Consider the following 22,611-nt stretch of genomic DNA (forward strand, 5'->3'; position numbering starts at 1 on the left):
AACATGACAATGACCCAACACACCACCAGGCTGTGTAAGGGATATTTGACCAAGAAGGAGAGTGATGGAGTGCTGCATCAGATGACCTGGCCTCCACAATCACCCGACCTCAACCCAGTTGAGATGGTTGAGTTGAGGGATGAGTTGGACCGCAGAGTGAAGGAAAATTAGCCAACAAGTGCTCAGCATATGTGGGAACTCCTTGAAGACCGCTGGAAAAACATTCCAGGTGAAGCTGGTTGAGATAATGCCAAGAGTGTGCAAAGCTGTCATCAAGGAAAAGGGTGGCTACATTGAAGAATCTAAAACATAAAATATATTTTGATTTGTTTAACACTTTTTTGGTTACTACATGATTCCATGTGTTATTTCATAGTTTTGATGTCTTCACTATTATTCTACAATGTAGAAAATAGTACAAATAAAGAAAAACCCTTTAATGAGTCGATGTGTCCAAACTTTTGACTGATACTGTATTCCACGTAAACACATGAAACACGCATTCTGATTCCTTTTCTTCACCGACTTGACTGTTTACATGCAAATCACTCACTCACTCACTCACTCATTCCTGAAACGACCCTCTCCCCCCAAAGCGATCCTCCCTCACTCCTACTAATCCTTTAGCGGAAAACAGAAAACGAAATAATTGCATCCAGTTGTGACATCACATTTCCACATGTTCAAATTTTAAGATAAATTACACACTTCATTTAAAAAATATATATATATTAAAAAAAGAAGCTTCTTTCATTTTATCATTAGATCCCACCAGTGCCTTCAGAAAGTATTCACACACCTTGATCCCCCCCACACAATTTGTTGTGTTACAGCCTTAATTTAAAATGGATTCAACTGAGATTTTGTGCCATTGATCTACATACAATATCCCATCATGTCAAAGTGAATAAAAAAAAAAAAAATTGTTTTGTTTTTTATTAATGAATTTAAAGTTGTCTTGAATCAACACGTCTTCAACCTCTTTGTTATGGCAAGCCAAAATAAGTACAAAAAAAACGCATAATAATTTGCATGGACTAATTCCGTGTTCAATAAAATTGTTGTTTTTTTTTTTTTTTAAATGGCTACCTCAACTCTGTACCCCACACACACAGAATTATCTGTAAAGTTCCTCAATCGAGTAGTGGATTTCAAGCAACGATTTAACCACAAAGACCAGGGAGGTTTTTCAACCGATGGGTAGATGTGTAAAAAATAAAAACAGCAGACATTGAAGATCCCTTTGAGCATGGTGAAGTTATTAATTTAGGCTTTGGATGGTGTATCAATACACCCAGTCACTACAAAGATACAGGCGTCCTTCTTAACACAGTTGCCGGAGAGGAAGGAAACCGCTCAAGGATTTCACCATGAGGTCAATGGTGACTTTAAAACAGTTTACAGAGTTTAATGGCTGTGATAGGAGAAACTGAGGATGGATCAACAACATTGTAGTTATTCCACAATACTAACCTAAATGACAAGAGTGAAAAGAAGGAAGCCTGTACAGAATAAAAATATTCCTTTACATGCATCCTGTTTGCAACAAGGCACTTAAGTAAGACTGCAATTTTTTTTAAACTTTTTTGTCCTGACTACAAAGTGTTATGCTTGGGGCAAATCCAACACAGCCTTGCCAATGACAAGCATACCGATAACATGATGCATGGTGGTGGCTGCATCATGTTATGGGTATGCTTGTCATCGACAAGGGAGTTGTTTTTAGGATAAAAAGAAACGGACTAGATCTAAGCACAGGCAAAATCCTAGAGGAAAACCTGGTTCAGTCTGCTTTCCAACAGACACTGGGAGAAGAATGCATCTTTCAGCAAAGACAATAACCTAAAACACGATGTCAAATCTACACTGGAGTTGCTTACCAAGACGACATTGAATGTTCCTGAGTGGCCTAGTTACAGTTTTGACTTAAAATTGGCTTGAACATCTATGGCAAGACTTGAAAATGGTTGTCTAGCAATGATCAACAATCAACTTGACAAGAGTTTGAAGATTTTTAAACAGAATAAAACGGCAAAATATTGTACAATCGAGGTGTGAAAAGCTCTTATTAAGAGACTTACCCAGAAAGACATAGCTGTATATCACCGCAAAAAGGTGCTTCTAACATGTATTGACTCAGGGAAGTTTATACTCATTTAAAAGAGATCTTTTGGGGGGGGGGGGGGGGGGGAGCGGTAGAGGGGGTTGGGGGAGTAGAGGGGGGGGGGTTGGGGACTGGTAATAGGCCCATGCTCATAGTCTCAACACCCTAGTGAGTGAGAGGTGTCCGTGTGATCAGTCGATCAGTCAGAGACATAAAGAGACTTGAAGCCAGAGGGAAAAAAAAAACTAAACTGTCCCTCACAACAGTGGTACTGTAGTAGTACTAGTCTTCATTTCCCCAGACCAATCTTCTTGGCCTCCGTTTCGTAGATCAACAACCTCCACATTTTAACTATGAACACCTCTGCCTCCTCGTCCAGAACCTGCAGGTACAATACATCAGTTAGTGGGTCTCCTCTCTTAATAACACGCGTTCTAACACCTGTTAGGTCTAGCCTACTGCACTGTTGACGAGAACAAACTTAGATTTAGAACGAACTCAAATGTTGGCTTACATTTAATAACATATGAAACGGTAAACTGGTTAAGCCGATGAGATTGTTTCTATATGTTTTTAAATCATGATCTATTATTAAACTCACCATGGCAACATCATCCAAGATCCCCTGCGGTGTGCCGTGAGACATCACCTGAGGAGACAGGAAGCTGGTAAAACACCGTGGAAGACAACAACACTCACAAAGCCTACTGCAGGGAATACGTCACAGTCAGAGACATTGGGTCCTCAATACCCCCGACCGTGTCCCATCGCTGCCCAGACCGTGTCCCATCGCTACCCCGACCGTGTCCCATCGCTACCCCCGACCGTGTCCCATCGCTACCCCCGACCGTGTCCCATCGCTACCCCCCCGACCGTGTCCCATCGCTACCCCCCCGACCGTGTCCCATCGCTACCCCCCCGACCGTGTCCATCGCTACCCCCCCGACCGTGTCCCATCGCTACCCCCCGACCGTGTCCCATCGCTACCCCCCCGACCGTGTCCCATCGCTACCCCCCCGACCGTGTCCCATCGCTACCCCCCCGACCGTGTCCCATCGCTACCCCCCGACCGTGTCCCATCGCTACCCCCCCGACCGTGTCCCATCGCTACCCCCCGACCGTGTCCCATCGCTACCCCCCCGACCGTGTCCCATCGCTACCCCCCCGACCGTGTCCCATCGCTACCCCCCCCGACCGTGTCCCATCGCTACCCCCCCGACCGTGTCCCATCGCTACCCCCCCGACCGTGTCCCATCGCTACCCCCCGGCCGTGTCCCATCGCTACCCCCCCGACCGTGTCCCATCGCTACCCCCGACAGTGTCCCATCGCTACCCCCGACAGTGTCCCATCGCTACCCCCGACAGTGTCCCATCGCTACCCCCGACAGTGTCCCATCGCTACCCCCGACAGTGTCCCATCGCTACCCCCGACAGTGTCCCATCGCTACCCCCGACAGTGTCCCATCGCTACCCTCGACAGTGTCCCATCGCTACCCCCGTGTCCCATCGCTACCCCAGTGTCCCATCGCTACCCCAGTGTCCCATCGCTACCCCCGTGTCCCATCGCTACCCCCGTGTCCCATCGCTACCCCCGTGTCCCATCGCTACCCCCGTGGACAATGTGAAGAATAGAAGACCACAGTGGAAACATAGTTACATGCTCATGACACGTCTTACAATGCATTATAAGGGCAAGCTTTAAGGTAAAGGAGTAGTTCACCCCCCAAAATGACATATTGGTACCATTGACAAACATACACTGACTACACAAAACATTAGGAACAGCTGCTCTTTCCATGACATAGACTGACCAGGTGAATCCAGGTGAAAGATATGATTCCTTACGGATGTCACTTGTTAAATCCACTTCAATCAGTGTAGATGAAGGGGAGGAGACAGGTGGTTAAAGAAGGATTTTTAAGCCTTGAGACAATTGAGACATGGATTGTGTATGTGTGAGGGTGAATAGACAAGACAAAAAATGTGTGACTTTGAACAGGGTTATGGTAGTAGGTGCCAAGGCGCACCGGTTTGTGACAAGAACTGCAACGCTGCTGGGTTTTTCACGCTGAACAGTTATTGTATCAAGAATGATCAACCAACCAAAGAACATCCGGTCAACATGGGCCAGCATTTCTGTGGAACGCTTTCGCCACGTTGTAGAGTCCATGCCCCGACGTAAGGTGTTCCTAATGTTTTGTACACTCAGTGGTATAGGTACATTGGATTTGTGCCCCCCCGCCCCCAAAAAAACATACGTGTTTGAAACAGTGACCAGGTAAACTAAACGAACACATTGGGTTGCAGTCATACCTTATCTATAAACTTCTTACAAGGTAAGGAAACCAATGTCATCCTTCCTCAGACAAATCATTCTCTCTCCCACTCAATCAGTTACCGACTCACCTTCGAACAGACAAAGTCCACTAGCGTAGCTTCCTCCTCTCCGATGTACTCTATAATCTTCTTGTTGATCCAGGGTCTGATGCGGCGCTCCATCAGAGTCTGAGACAGGAAGAACAAGAGGTTTCAGACATCAGGTGATTTACAGAGAATTACTAGTTCTTCCCACATCGCTTTTCAATTTCCAGTTGACCAAATATGTCAAGAGTAGATTAGGTTCACAGAGGACCAGGATCCTTGGGACTTGTTAGTGTGTGTGAACCCTACGGGATGCTTGAACCTTAACGCTGCAATCGTCACGTTATTACCAACTGAGCCACACCAGAGCTCTGGGGCCTGACCTGCCTCATCATCATCATCATTATCATCATCATCATCATCATCACCATCATCATCCAGGGTAGCCTAGTGGTTAGAGTGTTGGACTAATAACCGAAAGGCTGCAAGTTCAAATCCCCGAGCTGACAAGGTACAAAACTGTCGTTCTGCTCCTGAACAACGCAGTTAACCCCCCTGTTCCTAGGCCGTCATTGAAAATAAGAACTTGTTCTTTAACTGACTTGCATAATTAAATAAAAGGTCCCATTTTTTTACATCCTCCTCCTCCTCCTTACCGAGTCCACAGCAGTCCAGTCCAGAGGGTAGTTGAACAGATCCGGCCTGGCTGTAGGGATCTTCTCAATGAGACTCCTGATGTGTTTCCGTTTCTCCTCTGTGTTTTGTCCTCCCTTCCCTCCAGGTACCTCTGCCCCGTCCAGACCCAAGCTCTTATCATCCTCGCCGTAGTCCAACGGAACCAGCTTACGTTTACGAGGCGCTTCGTCGGCCTCCTCCTCGCCGAACTTGTTGAAGACGCTGTCGACGTTGGCCAGCTTCTTACGTTTACTCCCGGTGTGGATCTGATGGTTGGGGCTGGCGCCTGGAAACGGGGGGAGACAGGTTATAGTGGGTACGGAGAGAGAGACGGGTTATAGAGGGGACGGACGGAGAGAGAGACAGGTTATAGAGGGGACGGGGAGAGAGAGAGAGAGAGAGACGGGTTATAGAGGGGACGGAGAGAGAGAGAGACGGGTTATAGAGGGGACGGAGAGAGAGAGAGACGGGTTATAGAGGGGACGGAGAGAGAGCGAGACGGGTTATAGAAGGGACGGAGAGAGAGCGAGACGGGTTATAGAGGGGACGGAGAGAGAGAGACGGGTTATAGAGGGGACGGAGAGAGAGAGACGGGTTATAGAGGGGACGGAGAGAGAGAGACGGGTTATAGAGGGGACGGAGAGAGAGAGACGGGTTATAGAGGGGACGGAGAGAGAGAGACGGGTTATAGAGGGGACGGAGAGAGAGAGACGGGTTATAGAGGGGACGGAGAGAGAGAGACGGGTTATAGAGGGGACGGAGAGAGAGAGACGGGTTATAGAGGGGACGGAGAGAGAGAGACGGGTTATAGAGGGGACGGAGAGAGAGAGAGACGGGTTATAGAGGGGACGGAGAGAGAGAGAGACGGGTTATAGAGGGGACGGAGAGAGAGAGACGGGTTATAGAGGGGACGGAGAGAGAGAGAGACGGGTTATAGAGGGGACGGATAGAGAGAGAGACGGGTTATAGAGGGGACGGATAGAGAGAGAGACGGGTTATAGAGGGGACGGAGAGAGAGAGACGGGTTATAGAGGGGACGGAGAGAGAGACGGGTTATAGAGGGGACGGAGAGAGAGACGGGTTGTAGTGGGGACGGAGAGAGAGACGGGTTGTAGAGGGGACGGAGAGAGAGAGAGACGGGTTATAGAGGGGACGGAGAGAGAGACAGGTTATAGAGGGGACGGAGAGAGAGACAGGTTATAGAGGGGGCGGAGAGAGAGAGAGACGGGTTATAGAGAGGACGGAGAGAGAGAGAGACGGGTTATAGAGGGGACGGAGAGAGAGAGGTTATAGAGGGGACGGAGAGAGAGAGACGGGTTAGAGAGAGGACGGAGAGAGAGTGAGACGGGATATAGAGAGGACGGAGAGAGAGAGACGGGTTATAGAGGGGACGGAGAGAGAGAGAGACGGGTTGTAGTGGGGACGGAGAGAGAGACGGGTTATAGAGGGGACGGAGGGAGAGAGACGGGTTATAGAGGGGACGGAGGGAGAGAGACGGGTTATAGAGGGGACGGAGGGAGAGACGGGTTATGGAGGGGACGGAGAGAGACGGGTTATAGAGGGAGAGAGAGACGGGTTATATAGGGGACGGAGAGAGAGTGAGACGGGATATAGAGAGGACGGAGAGAGAGAGAGACGGGTTATAGAGGGGACGGAGAGAGAGACAGGTTATAGAGGGGACGGAGAGAGACGGGTTATAGAGGGGACGGAGGGAGAGACGGGTTATAGAGGGGACGGAGGGAGAGACGGGTTAGAGGGGACGGAGGGAGAGAGAGACGGGTTATAGAGGGGACGGAGGGAGAGAGAGACGGGTTATAGAGGGGACGGAGGGAGAGAGAGACGGGTTATAGAGGGGACGGAGAGAGAGACGGGTTATAGAGGGGACGGAGAGAGAGAGACGGGTTATAGAGGGGACGGAGAGAGAGACGGGTTATAGAGGGGACGGAGGGAGAGAGAGAGACGGGTTATAGAGGGGACGGAGAGAGAGAGACGGGTTATAGAGGGGACGGAGAGAGAGAGACGGGTTATAGAGGGGACGGAGAGAGAGAGAGACGGGTTATAGAGGGGACGGATAGAGAGAGAGACGGGTTATAGAGGGGACGGATAGAGAGAGAGACGGGTTATAGAGGGGACGGAGAGAGAGAGACGGGTTATAGAGGGGACGGAGGGAGAGACGGGTTATAGAGGGGACGGAGAGAGAGACGGGTTATAGAGGGGACGGAGAGAGAGACGGGTTGTAGTGGGGACGGAGAGAGAGACGGGTTATAGAGGGGACGGAGAGAGAGACGGGTTATAGAGGGGACGGAGGGAGAGAGAGACGGGTTATAGTGGGGACGGAGAGAGAGAGAGACAGGTTATAGAGGGGACGGAGAGAGAGACGGGTTATAGAGGGGACGGAGAGAGAGACGGGTTATAGAGGGGACGGAGAGAGAGAGGGGTTATAGAGGGGACGGAGAGAGAGACAGGTTATAGAGGGGACGGAGGGAGAGACAGGTTATAGAGGGGACGGAGGGAGAGACGGGTTATAGAGGGGACGGAGGGAGAGACGGGTTATAGAGGGAGAGAGAGACGGGTTATATAGGGGACGGAGAGAGAGACAGGTTATAGAGGGGACGGAGAGAGAGAGAGACGGGTTATAGAGAGGACGGAGAGAGAGTGAGACGGGATATAGAGAGGACGGAGAGAGAGAGAGACGGGTTATAGAGGGGACGGAGAGAGAGACAGGTTATAGAGGGGACGGAGAGAGACGGGTTATAGAGGGAGAGACGGGTTATAGAGGGGACGGAGGGAGAGACGGGTTATAGAGGGGACGGAGGGAGAGACGGGTTATAGAGGGGACGGAGGGAGAGACGGGTTATAGAGGGGACGGAGGGAGAGACGGGTTATATAGGGGACGGAGGGAGAGACGGGTTAGAGGGGACGGAGGGAGAGAGAGACGGGTTATAGTGGGGACGGAGAGAGAGACGGGTTGTAGAGGGGACGGAGGGAGAGAGAGACGGGTTATAGAGGGGACGGAGGGAGAGAGAGACGGGTTATAGAGGGGACGGAGGGAGAGACGGGTTATAGAGGGGACGGAGGGAGAGACGGGTTATAGAGGGGACGGAGGGAGAGACGGGTTATAGAGGGGACGGAGAGAGAGAGAGACGGGTTATAGAGGGGACGGAGAGAGAGACGGGTTATAGAGGGGACAGAGAGAGAGAGGGGTTATAGAGGGGACGGAGAGAGAGACAGGTTATAGAGGGGACGGAGGGAGAGACAGGTTATAGAGGGGACGGAGGGAGAGACGGGTTATAGAGGGGACGGAGAGAGAGAGAGACAGGTTATAGAGGGGACGGAGGGAGAGAGAGACGGGTTATAGAGGGGACAGAGAGAGAGACGGGTTATAGTGGGGACGGAGGGAGAGAGAGACGGGTTATAGAGGGGACGGAGAGAGAGACGGGTTATAGAGGGGACAGAGAGAGACGGGTTATAGAGGGGACAGAGAGAGACGGGTTATAGAGGGGACAGAGAGAGAGAGACGGGTTATAGAGGGGACAGAGAGAGAGAGACAGGTTGGTGGGTTACAGTGGGTTATAGAGAATTGAGGGTCAAAGCTAGAGGGTCACACACTGACTAGACCGGGCGCGCGTGTATTCCATCAGACGCATGTTGAAATATCAAAACCAACTCTGAACCAACTATATTCATTTGGGGACAGGTCGAAAAGCATTAAACATCAATGGACATTTAGTCAGCTAGCTTGCAGTTGCTAGCTAATTTGTCCTATTTAGCTAGCTTGCTGTTGCAAGGTAATTTGTCCTATTTAGCTAGCTTGGTGTTGCTAGCTAATTTGTCCTATTTAGCTAGCTTGCAGTTGCTAGCTAATTTGTCCTGTTTAGCTAGCTTGCAGTTTCTAGCTAATTTGTCCTATTTAGCTAGGTTGCTGTTGCAAGGTAATTTGTCCTGGGATACAAACGTTGAGTTGTTATTTTACCTGAAATGCACAAGGTCCTCTACTCTGACAATTAATCCACACATAAAAGGGTCAACCGAGTTTGTTTCTAGTAATCTCTCTTCCTTCTGGCTACTTCTTCTTCTTCTTTGGACTTTATATTGCAGATGGCAACCAACTTTAAGGTGCATTACCACCACCACCAACTGGAGTGTGGACCTATGATCATCTTCCAATCACCCACGTGGGTATATGCTCCAAAAAAAACAATGAGGAGATGGGAGAGGCGGGACTTGCAGAGCGTCGAGCATTTTAGCGCCTGGCTACGCAGACGCTCGTTGATGTCAGCAGTGTGGGTGCAATGATAAAATAAAAGTGCGCGTTCGTGTTATTTCAGTTACGCGAGCGGTGTGGTCAGCACGTTAGACTGAGAGACGACGATGACGACTTAACCAGTTTGAGGCTGAGGCCAATCTTGTTCTAACTAGTTCAATCTAGTTTTAACTCACCCAGTTTGTGGCTGAGGCCAATCTTGTTCTAACTAGTTCAATCTAGTTTTAACTCACCCAGTTTGTGGCTGAGGCCAATCTTGTTCTAACTAGTTCAATCTAGTTTTAACTCACCCAGTTTGAGGCTGAGGCCAATCTTGTTCTAACTAGTTCACTCTAGTTTTAACTCACCCAGTTTGAGACTAAGGCCAATCTTGTTCTAACTAGTTCAATCTAGTTTTAACTCACCCAGTTTGAGGCTGAGGCCAATCTTGTTCTAACTAGTTCACTCTAGTTTTAACTCACCCAGTTTGAGGCTGAGGCCAATCTTGGGATGCTGTTCTTCAGTGGGCCGGGCTTCAGGAGAATTTTCATGAGGGATGATGATACCGCAGGGAGACTCGTTGCCGGGGGAGTTGGGTGTGGCGCCGCCGCTGCCCGACGACACCGAGGGGGCCGATGTTATTGGCCGCATCGTGGGCTTCAGGTTTGGGTTTGGCCTGGCATCTGATGAGTCCTCCCGGTCACAATCATCAAGCTCCTCCCCTTCCTCCAAGTCATCGTCTGATTGGGGTTGAAGGTGCTGGAGAGAAGGCCTGTCTGCTCCTCTCCTGTCCCTGTGGTGGTCCCTCTCTCGGTGCTCCCTCTCTCGGTGCTCCCTGTCCCGGTTTGGTTTCTCCTGCTGCACCTCCTCCTCTGGCACCGGCTTCACTGGGGGCTGCCGCCTCCGCTCTGCCTCCTCCTCCATCTTGGATTCAAATCAAATGTATTTAAAGTGCATTTATACCAAAAAAAAGTCAACACACTAAAATAAAAATATATAAAAAAAGATGTGCATTGTCTATTCATGTTCATTCATGTTCATTGTCCCTATTTGCTATTTGACAGGGTACAATGCACATTGATCCACATTTCTCATGTCTGTGGATGTGCCAGTTAGCCAGCTGACAGACAGCAGGGTTGTGTTCAGGACGGAGGAAATGGTTGGAAACTGGAAGGTACAACCTGAACTTGAACAATAACAACACAGAGTTGACAGACAAACAGCCAGACAGCAATAGAGCCAGCCAGCCAGCCAGAAAGCCATCCAGGAGACAGACAGCAATAGAGCCAGCCAGCCAGACGATCAGACAGACAGCCACACAGCCAGACGGTCGGCCAGACAGACAGATGGCCAGACAGACAGCAATAGAGCCAGCCAGCCAGACGAACAGACAGACAGCAATAGAGACAGACAGCCAGACGAACAGACAAGACAGCAATAGAGCCAGCCAGCCAGACGAACAGACAGACAGCAATAGAGACAGACAGCCAGACGAACAGCAGGGTAGCCTAGTGGTTAGAGCGTTGGACTAGTAACCGAAAGGTTGCAAGTTCGAATCCCCGAGCTGACATGGTACAAATCTGTCGTTCTGCCCCTGAACAGGTAGTTAACCCACTGTTCCTAGGCCGTCATTGAAAATAAGAATTTGTTCTTAATTGACTTGCCTAGTAAAATAAAGGTAAAATTAAATAGAGCCAGCCAGCCAGAAAGCCATCCAGCCAGACGAACAGACAGACAGCAATAGAGCCAGACGGTCGGCCAGACAGACAGATGGCCAGACAGATGGCCAGACAGACAGCAATAGAGCCAGACAGACGGCCAGACAGACAGCAATAGAGCCAGACAGACGGCCAGACAGACAGCCAGACATACCCTCTGCAGCTCGGCCTCAGGGTCTGGGTGTCCCTCAGCTAACAGTCTCTGTCTGATCTGATCATGCTCCTCCTTCTCCCTCTTCCTGTCTCTCTCATCCAGCTCAGTCTCCTTCTCACGGTCTCTCAGACGCTTCTGTAAAGCACTACCCCTGGAGGGAGAGAGAGGAAGGCCGGTCAGTCATACAGCATGAAAGGATACATCAGGATTTTGGCCCTACTTCCTCAGAGAGAGAGATGAGGCCCTTTATCTCCTTCCTCAGAGAGAGAGATGAGGCCCTTTATCTCCTTCCTCAGAGAGATGAGGCCCTTTATCTCCTTCCTCAGAGAGAGATGAGGTCCTTTATCTCCTTCCTCAGAGAGATGAGGCCCTTTATCTCCTTCCTCAGAGAGAGATGAGGTCCTTTATCTACTTCCTCAGAGAGATGAGGCCCTTTATCTCCTTCCTCAGAGAGATGAGGCCCTTTATCTCCTTCCTCAGAGAGATGAGGCCCTTTATCTCCTTCCTCAGAGAGAGATGAGGCCCTTTATCTCCTTCCTCAGAGAGATGAGGCCCTTTATCTCCTTCCTCAGAGAGAGATGAGGCCCTTTATCTCCTTCCTCAGAGAGAGATGAGGCCCTTTATATTCTTCCTCAGAGAGAGACAAGGACAATTGTGTTATAAAAGGTGTGTCCTCACCTGTAGTATTTCAGGTCATCTCTGTGTTATAAAGGTGTGTCCTCACCTGTAGTATATCAGGTCGTCTCTGTGTTATAAAAGGTGTGTCCTCACCTGTAGTATATCAGGTCATCTGTGTTATAAAGGTGTGTCCTCACCTGTAGAATATCAGGTCATCTCTGTGTTATAAAGGTGTGTCCTCACCTGTAGAATATCAGGTCATCTGTGTTATAAAGGTGTGTCCTCACCTGTAGTATTTCAGGTCATCTCTGTGTTATAAAGGTGTGTCCTCACCTGTAGTATTTCAGGTCATCTCTGTGTTATAAAGGTGTGTCCTCACCTGTAGTATATCAGGTCGTCTCTGTGTTATAAAAGGTGTGTCCTCACCTGTAGTATATCAGGTCGTCTCTGTGTTATAAAGGTGTGTCCTCACCTGTAGTATATCAGGTCATCTGTGTTATAAAGGTGTGTCCTCACCTGTAGTATATCAGGTCATCTGTGTTATAAAGGTGTGTCCTCACCTGTAGTATATCAGGTCATCTGTGTTATAAAGGTGTGTCCTCACCTGTAGTATATCAGGTCATCTGTGTTATAAAGGTGTGTCCTCACCTGTAGTATATCAGGTCATCTCTGTGTTATAAAAGGTGTGTCCTCACCTGTAGTATATCAGGTCATCTCTGTGTTATAAAAGGTGTGTCCTCACCTGTAGTATTTCAGGTCATCTTTGTCATCGTCATAATCTTCCAGGAACTCTTTCAGGCGCTTGCCTTCTTTTGTCTGAAGAAGAACAAATGATTGCAAACATTTAGCTTCCATGAGGTAAATGACACATTCAAACGGCTAATATTATAGATGGTGTAAAGGCTCGTCTCCCATATGAATCTTCTCTTCGTGCCAGACTGGGTTAAAATGTCTTCTCTATTTATATGTACATAGAATACCTACTCATTCCAGGATTTTATTTTTTAAACTTTTTTCTACATTGTAGAATAGTAGTGAAGACATCAAAACTATGAAATAACAATTATGGAATCATGTAGTAACCAAAAAAAGCACTAAAATCGGTCCTTTGGTATAATGAGTCCAAATTGGAGATTTTTGGTTCCAACCGTCGTGTCTTTGTGAGACGCAGAGTAGGTGAACGGATGATCTCTGCATGTGTGGTTCCCAACGTGAAGCATGGAGGAGGAGGTGTTATGGTGTCGGGGTGCTTAGCTGGTGACACTGTCTGTGATTTAGTTGGAATTCAAGGCACACTTAACCAGCATTGCTACCACAGTATTCTGCAGCGATACGCCATCCCGCCTGGTTTGGACTTAGTGGGACTATCATTTGTTTTTCAACAGGACAATGACCCAACACACCACCAGGCTGTGTAAGGGCTATTTGACCAAGGAGAGTGATGGTGTGCTGCATCAGATGACCTGGCCTTCACAATCACCTGGCCTCAACCCAATTGAGGATGGTTTGGGATGAGTTGGACCACAGAGTGAAGGAAAAGCAGCCAACAAATGCTCAGCATATGTGGGAACTCCTTCAAGACTGTTGGAAAAGCATTCCAGGTGAAGCTGGTTGAGAGAATGCCAAGAGTGTGCAAAGCTGTCATCAAGGCAAAGGGTGGCTACTTTGAAGAATCTCAAATATAAAATATAATTTTGATTTGTTTAACACTTATTTTGGTTACTACATGATTCCATATGTGTTATTTCATAGTTTTGATGTCTTCCCTATTATTCTACAATGTAGAAAATAGTAAAAATAAAGAAAAATCCTTGAATGAGTAGGTGTTCTAAAACATTTGACCAGTATTGTATGTATGTGTATATACACAGTGTGTTAGTATGTATATTATTGTACTGCTCTAGGGATATAATTATTGTTTGGATACACATTTTTACTATTATGTATGGACATTTTAGCACAATCAAATCAAATCAAATTTATTTATATAGCCCTTCGTACATCAGCTGATATCTCAAAGTGCTGTACAGAAACCCAGCCTAAAACCCCCAAACAGCAAGCAATGCAGGTGTAGAAGCACGGTGGCTAGGAAAAACTCCCTAGAAAGCTCCCACAATGAATTATTGTTATGTTTGTGTATATGTCAATTAATCCTATAAGGGATCGGTTGACAATTGGCAATTTGACACAAATATATAATATTTTTTTTTTTAAATTTAATAAATTAAAATAAAAAACGTTATTTTAACTGCACCTGGGAAAAGGGGTTGTTTTTCTTTAAGAAGCCCTCCTGTTCTCCACTCATTACCTGTATTAACTGCACCTGTCAACCTAGTCAGTTGTAGAACTGAATGCATTCAACTGAAATGTGTCTTGCGCATTTAACCCTCTGAATCAGAGAGGTGCGAGGGGGGCTGCCATTATCGACATCCACTTCGTCGGCGCCCGGGGAACAGTGGGTTAAACTGCCTTGCTCAGGGGAACAGTGGGTTAACGGCCTTGTTCTCAGGGGAACAGTGGGTTAACTGCCTTGTTCTCAGGGGAACAGTGGGTTAACTGCCTTGTTCTCAGGGGAACAGTGGGTTAACTGCCTTGCTCAGGGGAACAGTGGGTTAACTGCCTTGCTCAGGGGAACAGTGGGTTAACTGCCTTGCTCAGGGGAACAGTGGGTTAACGGCCTTGTTCTCAGGGGAACAGTGGGTTAACTGCCTTGCTCAGGGAAACAGTGGGTTAACTGCCTTGCTCAGGGGAACAGTGGGCTAACTGCCTTGCTCAGGGGAACAGTGGGTTAACTGCCTTGCTCAGGGGAACAGTGGGTTAACTGCCTTGCTCAGGGGAACAGTGGGTTAACTGCCTTGCTCAGGGGAACAGTGGGTTAACTGCCTTGCTCAGGGGAACAGTGGGTTAACTGCCTTGCTCAGGGGAACAGTGGGTTAACGGTTAACTGCCTTGTTCAGGGGCAGAACGACAGATTTTCAACAACTAGATTCTGCCACGGGACGATCTTTTGTTTAGTGGATGGTCAGGGGGCCAGGAACATCATTACACACAATTAGTAGACCGCAAGAAACCCAAACAATTACTAAAACAGAATCGTTTCAAAACTTGCTTACATTTCTATATGATCACACACACACACACACACACACACACACACACACACACACACATTATATTATGCGTGGGAAGAGCTTGGAACAGATTTGCTGATGTTCAGTTTTTTATGTCCAACAATATAACTAAATATACATTTATTTATTTATTTTTGATCAAAAACGTGGGCGGGGGGCAAAGAAAGTCCCAATTTAGCCCCGGATGTCTCCTACCATCTCACGCCGTCTCTCGTCCTCTCGTTGGTTCTCTTTGTCGTAGTCCCGAGTCTTCTTCCTCTCTCTCATCTCCCAGTTCTTCAGACGCTGAAACAAGAGGAGCAACAGCCAATCAGCATCCCTGAATCAAAACAGGCCTGATATAAAACACACAGCTAAAACGCTGTTTTAGCCAATCAGCATCCCTGAATCAAAACAGGCCTGAGTTTGTGTCAAACTGCTTTGCTTTATCTTGGCCAGGTCGCAATTGTAAATGAGAACTTGTTCTCAACTTGCCTACCTGGTTAAATAAAGTTGTTCTCAACTAGCCTACCTGGTTAAATAAAGGTGTTCTCAACTTTCCTACCTGGTTAAATAAAGGTGTTCTCAACTGGCCTACCTGGTTAAATAAAGGTGTTCTCAACTGGCCTACCTGGTTAAATAAAGGTGTTCTCAACTGGCCTACCTGGTTAAATAAAGGTGAAATAAATAAAATACTAACAAACCTGTTGCATTACAAGGCTGCCCAAGTTTGTGGACTTGTGCAGCTACACAGGATTTACCATTCTTCCGTAGCTAATGTAGTTCTTGTGTTGTGTACTTGCGTAGGGTATAAATTCAGGCTTTAAACCTCATCAAACATGGGACTACATGTCAAACTTACTTCCTGGTAGGCAGTCTCCTTGTCCCTCATCTTCCTCTCCAGTTTCCTGCGTTCGTACGCCTCCTCCTGATCCTCCTCGCGGTCGTGTTTCTTCTCATCGCGGCTCCGTTCTCTACAGGAAGAGACGTGAGTTCAAACACTCGCCTCTTAAGTGTTTCAGAGCAAGAGCGCTGATCTAGGATCAGTTGTCCCGTCTGTGTAATCGTATTCATTCTGATCTAGGATCTGTCCATATATTTCAGCGTTAACCTCATATCAACCTGTTTCAGCGTTAACCTCATACCAACCTGAATCTGCGTTAACCTCATACCAACCTGTTTCAGCATTAACCTCATACCAACCTGAATCTGCATTAACCTCATACCAACCTGTTTCAGCGTTAACCTCATACCAACCTGAATCTGCGTTAACCCCATACCAACCTGTTTCAGCATTAACCTCATACCAACCTGAATCTGCGTTAACCTCATACCTACCTGTTTCGGCATTAACCTCATACCAACCTGTTTCGGCGTTAACCTCATACCAACCTGTTTCAGCATTAACCTCATACCAACCTGGATCTGTGTTAACCTCATACCAACCTGTTTCAGCGTTAATCTCATATCAACCTCGTACCAACCTGAATCTGCGTTAACCTCATACCAACCTGTTTCAGCGTTAACCTCATACCAATCTGTTTCAGCGTTAACCTCATACCAACCTGTTTCAGCATTAACCTCATACCAACCTGTTTCAGCATTAACCTCATACCAACCTGTTTCAGCATTAACCTCATACCAACCTGGATCTACTGCGGTCTATGCTGACTTCTCGACTCCTCTCCTTCACGCGCTCCCTCTCTCCTCTGTCTCCCCTCTCCCTCTCCCTCGTCCGTTCACGGTCCCGATCGATCCGTTCTCGATCCCGGTCTCTGTCCCGCTCTCTCTCCTTGTTGTTGTTGTCGTTGCGTTCCTTCTCCTTCTCTCTCTCCTTCTCCCTCTCGCGGTCCCGGCGCTCCCTCTCTCGCTCCCTCTCTTTGTCCCTCTCCCTCCTGTCCTTATCGATCTCTTGCCGTTCCTGCTCTTTTTTTCCCTTCTCCTCCTCCAGTTTCTACGGGAAGAAGAGGAGTATCCTGTGTTATCACTCTACCGTTGTATTCACCAAGGACAACAGTTTCTACAGGAAGAAGGAATACACTGTTAGTCACTCTGCTGCGCCGGAAAAAGATGGCTGCCGTTTTACTGGCTCCTAACCAATTGTGAAAAAAAAAATTTCACGTTGTTTGTAACTTATTTTGTACATAATGTTTCTGCTACTGTCTCTTTTGACCGAAAACAGCTTCTGGATATATCAGAACACCGATTTACTCACCTCGAACTGGACATAGATTTTTTTTTTCCTTTAACGAGCCGGACATGAAGGAAATCCCTGTCATTCGCATGAAGAGAAGATGTCGATACAGGGGACGGAGGTCCGGGTGCCTTGGCGAGTAGGTAACCCGCCTCTACCATCCATCCTATTGGCCAACGTGCAATCACTGGAGAATAAACTGGACGAGCTCCGTTCAAGACTATCAACCGGACATTCAAAAATGTAATATCTTGTTTCACTGAGTCGTGGCTGAACGACGACATGGATAATATACAGTTGGCTGGGTTTATGCTGCATAGGCAAGATAAAACAGCTGCCTCCGGGTAAGACAAAGGGTGGCGGTCTGTGTCTTTTGGTCAATAACAGCTGGTGTGCGAAATCAAATATTAAGGAACTAAAGGTTTTGCTCATCTGAGGTAGAGTATCTCACGATAAAATGTAAATCACACTATTTACCAAGAGAGCTTAGCATCTATAGCCGTCTATTTACCACCACAGACCGATGCAGGCACTAAGACCGCACTCAACAAACTGTATAAAGCCGTAAGCAAACAAGAAAATGCTCATCCAGAGGCGGCGCTCCTAGTGGCCGGAGACATTAATGCAGGGAAACTTAAATCCGTTTCACCTCATTTCTACCAGCATGTCACATGTGCAACTAGAGGGAAAAAAACTCTAGACCACCTTTACTCCACACACAGAGACATCTACAAAGCTCTCCTTCACTCTCCATTTGGCAAATCTGACCATAATTCTATCCTCCCGATTCCTGCTTACAAGATAAAACTAAAGCAGGAAGTACCAATAACTCGCTCAATACAGAGGTGGTCAGATGACGCAGATTGTTTTGCTAGCACAGACTGGAATATGTTCCGGGACTCATCCGATGGCATTGAGGAGTACACCACTTCAGTCACCGGCTTCCTTAATAAGTGCATCGATGATATTGTCCCTACAGTGACTGTACGTACCAACCAGAAGCCATGGATTTACAGGCAGCATCCACACTGAGCAAAAGGCTAGAGCTGCTGCTTTCAAGGAGCGTGAGACTAATCCGGACACTTATAAGAAATCCCGATGAACCATCAAACAGGCAAAGCGTAAATACAGGACTAAGATTGAATCCTATGTGGGAGGGCTTGCAAAGTATTACAGACTACAAAAGAAAGCCCAGCCGCGAGCTGCCCAGTGACAAGCCTACCAGACGAGCTAAATTACTTCTATGCGCGCTTCGAAGCAAATAACACTGAAGCATGCATGAGAGCACCAGCTGTTCCGGATGACTATGTGATCACGCTCGCCGTAATCGATGCGAGTAAGACCTTTATACAGGTCAACATTCACAAGGCCACAGGGCCAGACGGAATACCAGGACGTGTACTCCGAGCATGCGCTGACCAACTGGCAAGTGTGTTCACTGACATTTTCAACCTGTCCCTGGCCAAGTCCGTAATACCCACATATTTCACACAGACCACCATAGTCCTTGTGCCCAAGAACCTACCTAACTGACTACCGACACGTAGCACTCACATCTGTAGCCATGAAGTGCTTTGAAAGGCTGGTCATGGTTCACAGCACCATCATTCCAGAAACCTTAGACCTATTCCAATTTGCATATCGCCCCAACAGATCCACAGATGATGCTAAATCTATTGCACTCCACAATGCCCTTTCCCATATGGACAAAAGTAACCTACGTGAGAAATCTGTTCATTGACTACTGCTCAGCATTCAACACCAAAGTTCTCACAAAGCTCATCACTAAACTAAGGACCCTGGGACTAAACATCTCCCCTCTGCAACTGGTTCCTGGTAAGGGTAGGCAACATCACATCTGTCACACTGATTCTCAACACGGGGGCCCCCCAGGGTTGTGTTCTTTGTCCCCTCCTGTACACCCTGTTCACCCATGACTGCATGAACAAACACGACTCCAACCCCATCATTAAGTTTGCAGATGACACAATAGAGGTAGGTCTGATCACCGACAACGAGAAAGCCTATAGGGAGGAGGTCAGAGACCTGGAAGTGTGGTGCAAGGACAACAACTTCTCCCTCAACGTGATCAAGACAAAGGAGATGATTGTGGACTACAGGAGGACCGAGAACACCCTCATTCTCATCGACGGGGCTGCAGTGGAGCAGGTTGAGAGCTTCAAGTTCCTTGGTGTCCACATCATCAACACAGTCATGAAGAGGACACGACAACGCCTATTCCCCCTCAGGAGACTGAAAAGATTTGGCATGAATCCTCAAAAAGTTCTACAGCGGCACCATTGAGAGCATCCAGACTGGTTGCATCACCGTCTGGTATGGCAACTGCTCAGCCTACGACCGCAAAGCTCTACAGAGGGTAGTGCGTACGGCCCAGTACATCACTGTCGCAAAGCTTCCTGCCATCCAGGACCTCTATACCAGGCGGTGTCAGAGGAAGGACCTAAAAATTGCCAAAGATTCCAGACACCCTAGTCAACGACTGTTCTCTCTGCTACCGCACAGCAAGCGGTACCGGAGCACCACGTCAAGGTCCAAAAGGCTTCTTAACAGCTTCTACCCCCAAGCCAGAAGACTGCTAAACAGCTAATCAAATGGCTAACCAGACTATTTGCATTGCCTCCCCTCCCAATGATTTACGCTGCTGCTACACACTGTTTATTATCGATTATCTATACATAGTCACTTTACCCCGACCTACATATACACCACCTTTCAAAAGTTTGGGGTCATTTAGAAATGTCCTTGTTTTTGAAAGAAAAGCAATTTTTTTTGTCAATTGAAATGTGTGTGTGCAGAGTCCAGTGTGTGTGTGTGTGTGTATATATAGAGTTCAGTGTGTGTGTGTATAGAGTTCAGTGTGTGTGTGTATAGAGTTCAGTGTGTGTGTGTGTGTGTGTGTGTGTGTGTGTGTGTGTGTGTGTGTGTGTGTGTGTGTGTGTGTGTGTGTGTGTGTGTGTGTGTGTGTGTGTGTATTATTAGAGTCCAGTGTGTGTCTATGACTTGGGTGGCTGGAGTTGGACAATATTTTGGGGCCTTCCTCTGACACTGGTATAGAGGTCCTGGATGGCAGGGAGCTTGGCCCCAGTGATGTACTGGGCCGTACTCACCACCCTCTGTAGCGCCTTGCCTTCGGGTGCCTTGCAGTTACCGTACCAAGTGGTGAGGCAGACAGTCAAGACGATGCTGTAGAACTTTGAGGATCTGAGGGCCAATGCCAAATATTTTCAGCGTCCTGAGGGGGAAGAGGTGCTGGTGTGCCCTCTTCACAGCTGTGTGGGTGTGTGTGGGAACGCTCAACTGTGGACACTGAGGAACTCTCGACCCGCTCAACTCATCCTGTAGGTCCATCATCAGCTGCTTTGTCTTGCTGACGTTGAGGGAGAGGTTGTTTTCCTGGTCTCTGACCTCCTCCCTATAGGCTCCCTCATTGTTGTCGGTGATCAGTCCTACCACCATTGTTTCGTCAGCAAACTGCAAAATGACGGTGTTGGGAGTCGTGCGCGGCCTTGCAGTCTTGGGTGAACTGGGAGTACAGGAAGGGACTAAGCACCCAACCCTGAGGGGGCCCCGTGTTGATGGTCAGTGTGGCGGATGTGTTGTTACCTACCCTCGCAACCTGGGGGCTGCTCATCAGGAAGTCCAGGATCCAGTTGCAGACAGAGATGTGCAGTCCACAGGGTCCTGAGCTTGGTGATTAGCTTGGAAGGGACTACGGTGTTGAATGCTGAGCTGTAGTCAATGTACAGCATTTTTTAATAGGTATTCCTTTTGTCCAGGTGGGTGAGGGCAGTATGGATCTGTTGGGGTGGTATGCAAATTGGTGTGGGTCTAAGGTTTCTGGGATGATGGTGTTGATGTGATCCATGACCAGTCTTTCATAGTTATAGATGTGAGTGCTACGGGGTCCGTAGTCATTTAGGCAGGTTACCTTGGCGTTCTTGGGTGTACAGGGACAATGGGGGTCTGCTTGTAGGTATTACAGGGTCAGGGATAAGTAAAGAACGTCAGTGAAGACACTTGCCAGCGTATTCCCATGGTACATCCTGGTATTTCATCTGGCCTTGCGCAGGGTAGCCTAGTGGTTAGAGCATTGGACTAGTAACTGAAAGGTTGCAAGTTCAAATCCCCAAGCTGACAAGGTACAAAATCTGTCGTTCTGCCCTTGAACAGGCAGTTAACCCACTGTTCCTAGGCCGTCATTGAAAATAAGAATTTGTTCTTAACTGACTTGCCTGGTTAAATAAAGGAAAAAAAAAAAAATATATATATATATATATATATATAAATGTTAACCTGTTTAACTTCTTTGGGGTAGGGGGCAGCATTTTCACTTTTGGATGAATAGCGTGCCCAGAGTAAACTGACTCAGTCCCAGATGCTAATATATGCATATTATTATTAGTATTGGATAGAAAACACTCTGAAGTTTCTAAAACTGTTTGAATGATGTCTGTGAGTATAACAGAACTCATATGGCAGGCGGAAACCTGAGAAAAAAATCCAAACAGGAAGTGAGAAATCTGAGGTTTGTAGTTTTTGAACTCAGTCCCTATCGAATACACAGTGGGATATTGGTCATTTTGCACTTCATAAGGCTTCCACTAGATGTCAACCGTCTTTAGAACGTTGTTTCAGGCTTCTACTGTGAAGGGGGAGCGAATGAGAGCTGTTTGACTAAGTGGTCTGGCAGCAGCCTCGTTCTCAGTGAAGCGCATTTCATATGAGAGGAATCTCTCGTTCCATTGCTTTTCTACAGACAATGGAATTCTATGGCTGGAACATTATTGAACATTTATGATAAAAACATCCTAAAGATTGATTCTATACTTAGTTTGAGAAGTTTCTACGACCTGTAATATAACTTCCTAAACTTTTCATCCGACGTTCGGCTGGACCTGAACGCGCTTTTGGATTTGTTTACCAAACGCCCTAACAAAAGAAGCTATTTGGCATAAATGGACATTATCGAACAAAACAAACATCTATTGTGGAACTGCGATTCCTGGGAGTGCATTCTGATGAAGATCATCAAAGGTAAGTGAATATTTATAATGCTATTTCTGACTAATGTTGACTGCGCAACATGGTGGATATTTCTTTTGGCTGGTTTGGGCTCTGAGAGCCGTACTCAGATTATGCTTTTTCTGTAAGTAAAAAAAATTCTGACACACTTCTCCTTAATGCAACCGCTGTATCTAAAGTTCCATGCATAACACTTGAATTTTCATCAACATTTATAATGAGTATTTCTGTGAATTGATGTGGCTCTCTGCAAAATCACAGCATGTTTTTATTAAATTAACATAACACACCAATGTAAAATTGATATTTTTTTAAATAATTTTTGGATATAAATATGCACTTTATCGAACAAAACATACATGTATTATGTTATATGAAGTCCTATGAGTGT

The 22,611-nt window shown here is 47.2% G+C and overlaps 1 protein-coding gene across 3 annotated transcripts in view; it reads right to left on the reverse strand.

Moving 5' to 3' along the window:
* Positions 1 to 921: 921 nt before the first annotated feature.
* LOC109881922 (RNA-binding protein 25-like) overlaps positions 922 to 22,611 on the reverse strand; it is a 36,860-nt gene continuing 15,170 nt past the window's right edge. For all 3 annotated transcript variants that reach the window (XM_031787667.1, XM_031787666.1, XM_031787668.1), the window contains 10 exons: positions 16,630 to 16,937; positions 15,846 to 15,957; positions 15,200 to 15,289; positions 12,616 to 12,689; positions 11,256 to 11,406; positions 9,866 to 10,307; positions 5,122 to 5,426; positions 4,511 to 4,609; positions 2,706 to 2,753; positions 922 to 2,486 (listed from right to left, as the gene is read on the reverse strand). In XM_031787667.1, coding sequence (XP_031643527.1) covers positions 2,394 to 2,486; positions 2,706 to 2,753; positions 4,511 to 4,609; positions 5,122 to 5,426; positions 9,866 to 10,307; positions 11,256 to 11,406; positions 12,616 to 12,689; positions 15,200 to 15,289; positions 15,846 to 15,957; positions 16,630 to 16,937 — 1,722 coding nt within the window. In that variant the 3' untranslated portion in view covers positions 922 to 2,393. The remainder of the gene's footprint in view (positions 2,487 to 2,705; positions 2,754 to 4,510; positions 4,610 to 5,121; positions 5,427 to 9,865; positions 10,308 to 11,255; positions 11,407 to 12,615; positions 12,690 to 15,199; positions 15,290 to 15,845; positions 15,958 to 16,629; positions 16,938 to 22,611) is intronic.

This window comes from Oncorhynchus kisutch, linkage group LG14, assembly GCF_002021735.2.
Source record: "Oncorhynchus kisutch isolate 150728-3 linkage group LG14, Okis_V2, whole genome shotgun sequence".
In the NCBI taxonomy this organism is placed as follows: Eukaryota; Metazoa; Chordata; class Actinopteri; order Salmoniformes; family Salmonidae; genus Oncorhynchus; species Oncorhynchus kisutch.